Source organism: Phytophthora infestans, genomic scaffold (assembly GCF_000142945.1).
Source record: "Phytophthora infestans T30-4 supercont1.8 genomic scaffold, whole genome shotgun sequence".
NCBI lineage: Eukaryota > Oomycota > Peronosporomycetes > Peronosporales > Peronosporaceae > Phytophthora > Phytophthora infestans.
The window spans coordinates 2841777-2853524 of record NW_003303751.1 but is presented as its reverse complement, the minus strand read 5'-3'; the positions used below and the strand labels follow the sequence as shown (position 1 = coordinate 2853524).

Here is an 11748-nt window from a genome sequence, read left to right as displayed (position 1 = left end):
CATGATGGCAGTAGCTGTAGACTTGCATGTGTGCATCACCATTTGCGTCCACGTCCAACACCAGTAACGGCTGACGGAGGTACTGCGCGTATGCGCGGAGAACATTGGAGGTGGTCCAGTGGGCACAGGGAACTCTGCGAGCGACCGAGCGGTTCCGCTCAATCAACAGGTGCTGGAACAGGAGGGCCGTGGCTAGTTCCCGTGAATCTGGGGGTGGGCATGCAGGGTACAGGCGCGCCAACTCCTGAGTCGGATCGATGAGGCCGAGAAGAACGTCGGTCCGTAAATTTGCCAGCATTAAACTATAAATGGCCTTTTTGTGTGAATTCACATTTTTTGTCACGGCCGGGGACCGTTTCAGAGATCCGGCATCATGGTTGGTCACAGTTGCGTAGAACGCCAGGATGGCGCACTGTCCGGCGTCCGGCACTGACACTTCCTTTCCACCAAACCATGACAACCAAAAAGCCGCCTGCGTGGGGTTCCGGGCCGCTGCGATCGTTGTCACGTACTCCACTTCCGGTTCTGGTTCCACGGTCTCCAGTGTCGCGAGCTTGGAGGTCTGACCGAGAGGCGGCGTGGGCTGGGCTATTTCATCCGATCTAAGATCAGAGGAAGTTGAGGCAAGCGAGTAGGGGAAATCAGACCCTGGTGTCGGGGCTGTATCCTGAGAATGCGTGGGGGCTGAAGACCCTATGTAGCTCAAGGTGAGGTTCCCTTCGCTGTCCAGAGAGCTGCTCGCCTTTCCTTCGGTCCCGTTTGTGGCCTCCGCCATACCTATCGCTACGTCAGACGCTAGGGAGAGGGTCTCCACTATTCGTTGACCCCGAGGAGATAAAGCATTAAGGCTCTGCGTCTCATCCATCATGATGACGTCCACTTCCTCCGTGTTCCCGTCGTCAGGAAACGCGTAGGCTGCATCATCGTTGTTACTGTCTGAATCCTTGCCCTCGTCGTCCCCGTCCGAGCTATCTGCCTCCGACTTCATGTCTTCATCCATGAGTGCCTCGAAGCGTCCGTACGTACAAGCCGGTCCTTCCGAGGCGTGCATATCCATCTCCGCCATGTCCTCGTCTTCAGCCGGATCGGCGTGGCCTACGTTGGGCCCCTCCGACGCCGAGGGTGCCCGCGATTCTTCCCTGTTTACAGGCGTCGCCTCTCCACCCATCTCAGGTCGGTCAACCGGGCGTGTACGACGTCTCACAATTGTGTAATCTCCATCAGTCCTAGCCTCCGTGGGAGGAGGAATCGGGAGAGGTGAGAACCCCTTGCCAGGTGCACTCCGCCTGGGACGCTGCACGTTGACTGATGTGACCGGTACTAGCAGTGTATTTGGATCCTCTCCTGCCTGGTCCATCGCTGCCGACAACCCTCTAGACATGGTGGACCAGAAGAGGTCAAAACTGGCTGGGTCAGTGTGCCGATACATCGCTGCCTGGCCTACCTCAAAAACTCTCACGTTACCGGCGAATTTCCGGTAGCCTCGGGTGCGGCTGGCCTCAAGGTGGGCTGGGTTGACTTTGCAGAACCCGGTCGAATGCTTGGGATTGAAACACCGTGCACAAGGTAGCCGATGATGGATGAGGTGGTGGTGAATTACCGCGGTGGAAGACCCAATCTCCACCCGAGTGACTCCTTGTAAGGCGAGTGGGCATTCGGCTTGGGCAAAACGCAAAAGGTAGTGTCGGTTGTCAACCGTGACTCGGTCTCCCGTCCGTGGGCACTTTGCATCAAGGACCGACACTCCGGCCACCCGAGAGAGGGCTTGGACCAAAGTGGCCAGGCCAATTCCTTCCGCGTCGAGGATTCGCACCGAGTAGAATCGCCGTAGCTGAGAGCCCGTTAGGGATCCAGCATTGGAATTTCCTTGTTCTTCCAGTTCCAGGATCACACGTTGGAAACGTAGAGTCGCCCCCGCGTAACGATCGGCTATGCGTTGCGTATGAAAGACGAATTGGAGGGTATGATTGCCATCAAATTGCAGCATTTTAAGGTCCTTTGCCATACATTCCATCATTTGGGTACCATGCTGAGCGTCTGAATTAGCTCGAGATAGCTCCTCTAGTAAGTATGCGTGCGTCATGGATTTCCGTAGTCGTACTTGGGGCGGGACTGTCGCAGTAAGGGTTGCCTCAATGTGTCGCTCGTGATACTGTTCCACCATTGCTCGTTCGAGGACCGGCATCGTTTTCTTCAAGAAATTGGGGGGATGATGGAGCTCCAACTCCCGCCTCAAATATGCCATCAGGGCCTCGTTCTCCTCCGGTGAGCGTTGCCTGAGCATGGCAGGCTTGCATACCTTGGCGCTCCGGAGGGCCACGGAGCGTAAGTTGGCTTGGGTGTCAGAGAGACAGGAGAACTGGTCTTCTGTCCAGTCCTTCTCCAGTGTCTTGGCGAGGGCCTCTTTAATCGCTGGGGGCCATGGGAGCTGAAGGGACCGTCGTGCGGGGGGCTGTCGAGTTGGGGCCGATGAGGTAGTAGCTACCGCCTCAGCATAGGACCGAGTGGTCCCGAGGGGAGGAGGGCGGTCTGCTCGACGAGCCTGGTGGGAAGTGGGACCGACATGCGCGTCCGATGGTGTCGTCACATTCGGGTCCCGTCCTACCGGTGGCTTGAGGGTAGCAGGGCTCCTGGAGCCTAGGCGGACGGCCCGGCCCGCTGATGGGTGCCCGTCGCCGGGGTCTGGGGGGCGCTGTGGCGTCCCGCCAGGTGAATGGGCTGGTCTCGGCATGATGGACCCCAAGGGGAGTCCAAGGGGGATCGAAGGCTGTAAAGCGAAGAGGGTCTGAGAAAATCCTGGTCGGCGTGCCGGTGGGAATTGCGAAGTGACGCAGCAGCGTCTTCATGAGTTTACCATTCGCAATGGTCGGAATACCGTTGACCGAAATGTAATTCTCCATTGCGCTAATCGCTCCAGCTTCCGCTGCAGCTTTAAATGGTGGCAGGAAGTAGTTTAGTAAGTCATAGTCCGACAGCTGTGCCCCCTCTTTGTCGTGACCTGTGGGGGCCTTCGTGTACGCGATCCAGTGTTTCATGCATGCAGCAGTGTTGTTGTTGCTCTGGAGGCCACGAATGATGGCATCGCCTAGAACCGAGCTCAAGTACGGGTCCTCGCCGAACGTCTCAAAAGTGCGCGCCCACAGCGGGCTGCGTGAAATACCGAGAATTGGCCCGAAGACCCACGGCATCCCGGCCGCTTCCGAGTCGCGGCCCGTAATGCGGCCCATTTCGTACACCAGGTCCCGGTTGAAGGACGCACCGCCGTTAATCTGCTGGCCGAACAGCACGGCACCTTTGACCCAATTGGCACCGTGGACAGAATCAACACCATACACAATCGGGTGACCGCCGTTCTCCTCCATCGAAATTTCTTGGATCCTTGTGATGCGTTTGCGCCTGTCGTCCACCTTCCACATGTACGTGCCATTCCTAGGGCCCGTGTTGAATGGACTTGACATGTACGACCCCACACGCAGTTTTCCATACTCGCGAACCTTGTCTTCATCGACCTGCAGGTCTTCCGTAAGAACCATGTCGATGTGGAGTTGAGTCATTTGTCCAATGATGTCATCCTCGGAGAACGTGTCCATGATGGCATCAGCGCGTTCATCGTAGTCATCTGCCAACGCGACCGCGCAGCACAGTGTCGTGCAGACCACGACGGTAAACCACGACTTTAGCATGTGAGCTCTTCAGTGCAGGTGAAACTTGGGTTTGAATAAAGTAAATTGGAAAATGATTTGATCCGCTGCGGCGGGAATCGTGCTTTGAGCGAGACTACACGCATTATTAATGGCCCGGGTAATGTATCAGCATTAAAATATTGCGTGTAGTTTTGCTCAGAGCACAATGCTGTACCAGCTTCATTTCGTCACATTCCTATTAATTTAGTAGTTCTTTATTAATACTGGTCAGCCAGCTGGGACAAGTTCTCGACGTATTTTCTGTTTGAAATAGCTTGACATATACGAGTAAATCGCGGTATTCAACCATAAGCGGATAGGCATAGATTCTGATAATATGGCCTAATTCTTCTACTCCAGAATGGGTACATACTTACTACAAGACGTAACCCCGTAGCAAAAGTCTTTTTCTCGGAAGAGCTCGTAGAGTCAGGCTGACAAAGTTATCAGCTAGATGCCCTAAAATGTCCTTTAAATGTATGAGCTGCAACCACGCATCTTAGTGTTACAGTACTGCACCCCATTTTCGCGACCTCGAAGCTTTGATAGACTTTCGGGTGTAATGATCCTGAATCTAAATGAGCAATGATTTGTATGTTAAAAAATAATTGTTTTGGAAATCCTATATGGTCCACCCCCGCGAAAACGGGGTGCAGTATTTGCACTCCACAAAACTTTGATGGGTTGAAGCGATCGGCGTCAAGTGATTGAACTTCAGTGCTACAGGGTGTATTTACTCCACGCACTGATACGTGTGCGGAGCAATTTGCACCTATCTCAATTTCAGGCAAGGACTATCTCAAAAACTTCTCGAAGGATAAAGACGCTAAAATGATTCGCGTGAGCACGTTAATATTTTTTTAAAAAAAGTGCTGTGCTGTGACGGGGTCACACAGCACCTTGCGCTAGAGGAAGTTATCTTCCGAGTGTATACAAACTCTCAGTGAACGGCAGCTCACAGGTCCCCTCTATATTTAAAGAGAGCGAAGTGACCTAAATAAGGTAGATTGTAAACTGAGTATATTTATAGGTAGGTTAAGTTTGGGTTTAATACAAACTATAAGTTACCTATAGAAATGCAATGTCGTTTGACCAATGGTTGGCTTTGAACGACCTTGGTACCTTGTACCAAATATCCCGGAGTATGACGTGTCTACTCCTGAAGTGTGAAGTGTCACACTTCATGTAACCAGGGTACACTTAGGGCTACGTACCCTGTTACATCCTCCCCCACTTAGGTTCGGTTTACCGATAAATCAGAATGAAGAGGTGTTCGTCACAAACTCTCATTCTCAAAGTCGAAAACCATCGACTTGGCCGCGCGAGCGCGGCGGAGGCTCACTTCACAGTTAGAGCCTCGAGCAGCAACCTGTGCGCTCTTCGTCTAGGTCCCCACTTTGACCGTTATCATGCCTCGTGGCACTGCAAAGAGCGGTGCTAAGACACGCTCCAAAGCTGCTGCCGGTAAGGCGCAAGCCAAGAGCACTAAGCCTCACGGCAAAGGCTCTGCACTCAAGGAGGCTACTCAGGTGGCCTCCGAGGCGATCGGTTCCTCGGGTGACGCGGCTGTGGGCAAGCGAGCAAGCAAGCGCCGCAGTCCGTCGCCCTCGGCCTCAGACAATTGTCCGAACCCTCGGTTCGTGGAAAGTGAGCTCAACTCTGGCAGTGAGGACGATGCCGAGTCCGAGAGCACTCATGATGCTCCTGCGGGCTCTGTGGGAGGGAACAGCCCAGTGCCCAGTGAGCACAAAGATGACAGCGTGCAGTCGCCCGCTAGTAATCACGGTGATCACAGTCCCAGGACCTCTGTGCGCTCTGAGAGTCCGGCCGTCAAGGCTAAGGGCACTCCCAAAGCCGGTGGCGAGGAGGAAGAGAATCCTCGCAAACGTCTCTCGCTTGCCGAGGGTCTTGCGCGTGCTAAGGCCTCTGAAGCCGAACGCGCCAAGCCCTCAAAGAAGCGTACCGCCTCTAAGTCTCCACTCCGCGAGGAGAAGGAGACTCGACGCTCCTATCAGAGTATCTTCGACTCCTCGGATGAAGAGGAGGAGAAGGAGGAAGAGGAGGAGGAGGGTGCTATCGTTGAGCCCCGGGAGGTCTCGAATGACCTCGACCAGCAGCAGGAGGAATTCCAAGCTGCCCAGCGTGTGCGTGGGGGTTCGGTGGCGGCACCCGTCAGCCAGGGAGCTGCCATCAACTCAAGAGGGTATTGGCCTCCCGAGGAGAGCTCTGAGGCTGACCTCTTCTTAGAGGTCCTCGTTGCTCCTCGTGGCCTTGTGGGCGGCCACACTTCGAGGGGCGTCTATGAACGAGCCCTTGTTCAGAAAGAACAGTTGTTCGTCGACAACTTGGAGGCTGCTCGGTGTGTGCTTCTCGCGCCACACCGCATTCCCCTTAAGGACTTCACGACTTGTCGTAAAAAGCCCGAGACCCAGGGTGGTCTCTATCCTGTTTGGGGATACCCCTGGGTTATGCCCGAGAACTGTCCCATGTGGAGTTCTTGTGAGGACATGTTCTGGGCGTGGGTGGAAACTCTCAAGTACTCACCCACGGAGTTATGGGAACTCCATGAAGATCAGCAGCTGTCCCACATCCTGGACCAGCGTGATCTTCGTGTGAGGTTTGCCCACTTGATCAGCAAGCGTATGCTGCCAAGGGACATCCTGAAGCGCGCGGCTTCTAGCGCTCACGATGAGCGCGGGTACGGTATGTATTCATCGTCCGTACCCCGTTCGGGCAAGAAGCCCCGGACTACTTATGAAGCTGCCGCCGCTTCTGTTCCCAGATTGCGACAGCCTTCGGGCAGTCAATCAGGAGCCGTTCAATCGGCTCCCACGAGTTCTCGGAGTGGGCATAACCCCTCCACTTCACGAGGAGCTGTCGCTTACCGCGACACCGTTGCTCCTGGAGGATCCGCTCCACGTGGAAGTCGACTTCTCCATTCCGGTCAAGCAGGGGCGGAGGTGCCCTCGTACGAGTACGAGTACTCGGCGCCTCCCGAGAGCCACTCTCGTCCGAGTGCTCCGACTGCGGGTCCGACACAAGACCCTGAGGTTGACCGCCTCCGTCAACGTGTCCTCGTGCTTGAGATTGCACTTGGCCTTGGGACTGGCGGTAATGCTGCCGCCCAGGCCGGGAATCAGGGCGAGCTCGCTCGTCTTGCGGGTCGCCTGGACCTGGTGGAGCGAGAGGTCGCGAGCCTGCACCTGCGGGTGGATCGCCGGGCCTCTTCGTCCGATCTAGACGAGGCCTTTCGAATGATCCGACGGATCGAGGCTTTGTTGCCACGTCCGGAGCCGCCTGCGGCACACTCCCAGACGTACGCGTATGGTGCGTACCCGGCGTACTCAGCGTACTCGGCGTATGGCGCCGGGGTCCGTTCGTATGGAGCCTCTCCTGCGTACGGTCTTGACCGCAGCCTTGCCGTCCCGACCGAGGCTTGGGTGCCTGCTCCGACGCCCTCGTCGACGACTGTGACCGGCCCTCGCTTCGAGGAGCTGGGTCAAGGGGGGACTGCGAGTCAGCAACCCCCTGCGGGTCAAAGTACCGCTTAAGACGTCCGACATAGAACGTCGGGTGCGTCGTCATTGACTTTGGAAGGTCGATGGTGTACGACGCACCATGTCTGGCCACGACTGCAATAGGTCCGATGAAGCGGTGCTTCAGTTTGTTGCTGCCGACAGAGCTGATAGTGTCAAGAGGTAGGTTCCTCGTGTCTAGCAACACTAAGTCCCCAACCTCAAATATACTTGAGTTTCCTCTTCCATGTTTGTCTGAGTACTCATTTTGTTTATGTTGGGCCGCAGCCATGGCATCGCGGACCCTGCTGACAATGCTCAGCTTGGTATCCATAAAGGATTCCACCTGTTTCCGCAGCGAAACTGGTCTCACATCCGAGACCTGGGAGGAAAGGGCTTTCCGAGCCTCTCCCCCACTTAGAATAGAGGAGTCAGTGTCTCCTCGAAGAGTGAGAGGCACTCTGGGGTGGCGGAAGCCGCTCAAGTAGAACGGCGTGAACCCCGTGCACGCGTGCACCGCGTTGTTGAGCGCGAACTCAACAACTGGAAGCTGCGTCGACCACGTACGTGGTGCTGCCGCGCACACACTGCGCAGAGTGTCCTCGAGCACTCGATTGACGCGCTCTGTTTGGCCGTTTGTCTGCGGATGATCCGCAGTGGACATCTGCAGACGAGTTCCCAGTAAAGGGAACAGCGTTTTCCAAAACGCAGCAGTGAACCGTGGGTCTCGGTCCGAGACAATCGTCTCGGGGAGACCGTGATAGCGGAACACGCCATCGACGAACAACCTTGCGGTTTGTTCGCCCGTAACAGTGACGGGAACTGGAGCAAGATGTACCATCATGATCAGCCGACACACGAACACCAAAATTCCGGTGTTGCCGTGTCCGTCGGCGGGAAGCCCAAAGATGAAGTCAAGACTCATCGACTTCCAACAACCAGCCGGTACGGGCAGGCTCTGTAGTGGAGAATGAAGAGTGCCCTGCGGGTTTGACCCGCTGACATGTTTCACATGTCTTGACGTACCGGGCGACCCACTTGTACATGTGGGTCCACCAGAAGGACTGAGAGACCGACAGAAAGGTCTTCTCGCGGTCCAAGTGGCCGCTGGAGGGCGCCTCATGCGCCTCCGCGAGGATGTCGAACCTCAGACCCTCGTCGTTGGGTACGACCACCCGTGGAGGATCAGTGGGCTCCACTCGATAATAGAGGAGGCCCTCCTTCAACTCATATCGGTGGAGCCGTGAGCGCTGTCGCGACGAGAGCCAGTCGGACTTCGCGCTCGCTCCGGTCTTAAGGAACTTGACGATAGGCGCGACAGCCTCATCGTCCCGATACGCCATGCGTATCCGATCATATAGATTCGTTGTCACCCGCGTGATGTGGGCCAACTCATAGTCGGGACGCCGAGAGAGGGCGTCCGCAAGCACGTTGAGCTTGCCCGGCTTGTATTCGACGCGGAAGTTGTATTACGCGAAGAAGGACAGCCACCTCGCCATCCTTTGGGACAGGTGAGGCGAGTTAGTCGCCGTCCTTAAGGACGCGTGGTCTGTGTAGATCACAAAGGGCCTAGAGGCCAGAAGGTGAACACGGAACTTCACAAGGGCATATTTCATTGCCAGGAGCTCCTTGTCATGGACAGGGTAGTTCCGCTCGGCGTCTTTGAGCTGCCTGGACTGGAGCGAGATAACTCGTTCCTGTCCAGCCGTGTCGGCCTGCAGCAATGCACATCCGATGGCGTAATCGGAGGCATCGCAGACGACGCTAAACGGCTTTGTCTCGTCCGGCAGGGCCAGGACAGGGGCCTCTTGGAGACTGGCCTTGATGCTGTCAAAAGCATCTTGGTGCTCTTGCTCCCAGCGCCAGTCGACGTCCTTCTGAAGAAGACTCGACAAGGGCTTAGCGAAGCCCGCGTACCCTGCGCTGTACTTGTGAAGGTAGTTGGCCAAGCCCAACCACTTTCGAAGATCCTACTGGGATCGGGGCGTCGGCCGTGCTGCTATGGCCTTGACCTTGTCCGGGTCAGCCCGAACGCCCACGTTGCTTACGAAGCAGCCGAGAACTTTAATCTCTGGTGACGCGAAGACGCAATTGTCGATGTTGGCGTAGAGCTTGTTCGCTCGCTTTACGTCCAACACTTGACGGAGGTGACCTAGATGCACCTCCATGGCCGTCTTGCCTCCCTCGGCACGGCTATGGACGAATATGTCGTCGAAGTACGTCTGTACGAAGGTACGCAAAGGGCGGAACAATTGCGTCACCAGACGATTGAACGTCGCCGGGGCGTTAGACAAGCCCTGTGGCTTGACGAGCCACTCCCAAAGCATGCCGCTTGGAGTGCTTACCGCGGTGAGCGGGATGTCACTCTCGCGCATCAGGATTTGGTAGTATCCGTCTACCAAATCCAGCGCACTGTACAGTACGCTCCCGGCCATGTTGTTCAACAACACATCCTTTCGTGGGATCGGTGTTTGGGCCGGCACCGTTGCGTTGTTCAGCTTGTTATAAGCGTGAACCAGACGCCACTTTCCGTTCGGCTTACGAGCGCAGAAAGTCGGCGTCGAGTGCGGGGATTTCGACTCCCGCACCATGCCTGCCTTCGCTTTCGCGGCGAAGAAGGCATCAATGACCTCGCACTGTTCGCGCACGAGAAGCCATTGCCTCGTGACACAATACTTTGTGCCGGGCACGAGATCAATCTCGTGCCGTACGCCTCGATCCGGTGGGAGTTGGGTCGGTGGGTGTTTGTTCACCACGTCCGCATACTCCGTCACCAAAGGATACACCGGATCCTTGGGGTTCTTAAGAATATCAGAACCAAAGCTCGTCTGACGCTGCTTGTTGAGGTCTTCCAGGGCGTTCTCGTCCAAGACAGAGGAGGCGTTCAGCTCCTCCCGAGTCTCATGAGTACCATCTCAGCAATCTCTCCAGCCTTGAGGTTGGTCAGGAAAGACTCAGCCGTCATTTCCTCGAGGTGCAGTATCTCTGCAACCTCTGGCAACGGTTCCAAGTGGACACTAGATGCCTTGACGGGTAAACCTGTCTCGCCATCGAAGATGTGATAACACTCTTCCACCGGCCTTGTCGGAGGAGCCCGGGCCCTGGACTCCGAGTCGCTTGAAGCGACGTCGATCGAAACGAAGTTCGGATCCGACCTGAGGCGGCGGCGGCGTCTTTGCCGACGGCGTCTGTGACGGGGAGCTTTGCTGCCCACGTCTAGGGATGCCGTCGCTACGACATCCGAGGCACTCGTGGCCTCGTGTGGTACTGTTGTACCCACACAGGAAGCGTGTTCAACGCCTTCCTCTTCAGTTAAGGTCTGGGCGACCGCGTGTGGCACTGTGTTACCCACACAGGAAGCGTGTTCAACGCCTTCCTCTTCAGTTTAGGTCTGGGCGACCGCGTGTGGCACTGTGTTACCCACACAGGAAGCGTATCCGACGTCTTCCTCTTCAGTTATGGTCTGGGCGATCGTGAGTGGAACTCTGTTACCCACTCTGAACACGCTGTTCTCAGTGTTCATGACAGCTGCAGCTGTCTGCGGAACTAAGTTACCCGCCTGTGGACCTAAGTTACCCACCTGGCCGGCCCCTCTTCTGAGCGCGGCCACCATAAAAACATCCTCGGAGTCGTCATGTACGTCGACGACTCCCAAGCATCTGCCGGATGCTTTGGTACCCTGGCAGCCCTCGCGGGCGCCCCGGGTCCTGACAGAGGTGGGAACATGACTCACCAATGCTCTGTCGGACTGCGCAGGGCGGCTGGCACCGATTGCCTTGCCTCGCCAGTCGATCCAGGGCTCGTGCTTCTCGAGCCAGGGCATGCCCAGGATCATATCATATGGATCCATATCGAGAACAGTGAACTGTTCGAGGCTGTCAAAGTCTTCAAACTTGACAGCCAGATCCACTTGGACGTTGGGGACAGTGACGACCTTCCCGTCGGCCAGTCGCACTGACACCGTCCCGTTGCCCTTCTTTCTCTCAAACCATCGGACAACTTGTTGCTGTTACGAGCAACCGTCTGGCGGCGTGCGAAATTCTTCGACGCTCCAGAGTCAATCAAGATTCTAAAGGGATGATCGTATCCCCGTACACATCCGTGTACTACGAGCAACCCGCCGCTGCTCTTCGCCGATTCGAGAGTGCGAAGACTCTCAGGGGCTAAGTCCCCGTGGTACGCGCCACCCGCGCGCCCATCACGAAGACTTAGTTCTTCCCCAGTAGGGTGCCCCGCCCCTACTGGTTCCCCGCGTTCCCCTGTCCCCGAGATCCTGGCTTTTGCCAGCGACCCTTGAGGACGGGCTTGGGGAAGGACCGTCTGTGGATTCTTTCCGCGGGGCAGTCGCGCTTGAAGTGGCCCATCTTCCCACAGCCGAAGCAGCGGATGTCACGCTGTTCGGCGGACCCGAGTTTCATGGGAACTGGTCCGTTGGGGCTTGTTCGACCGGGAGCCGACAAGGAACTCCCAGGCCACGCTGAGGCCGGCGTACGCGCCTGGCGATGGCTGTACTCTTTTTGAAGAGCCACTTGAATCGCCTCTTCAAGGGT

General features: G+C 56.4%; 1 protein-coding gene across 1 annotated transcript; it reads right to left on the bottom strand.

Moving 5' to 3' along the window:
* Window positions 1-2842: 2842 nt before the first annotated feature.
* PITG_06562 (glycoside hydrolase, putative) lies at window positions 2843-3362 on the bottom strand (the record flags this gene model as incomplete). Its single annotated transcript, XM_002998609.1, has 2 exons — window positions 2843-2894; window positions 2974-3362. The coding sequence occupies 2 exons, from the start codon at window positions 3360-3362 to the stop codon at window positions 2843-2845; spliced, it is 441 nt and encodes a 146-aa protein (XP_002998655.1).
* Between the last annotated feature and the right edge of the window lie 8386 nt (window positions 3363-11748).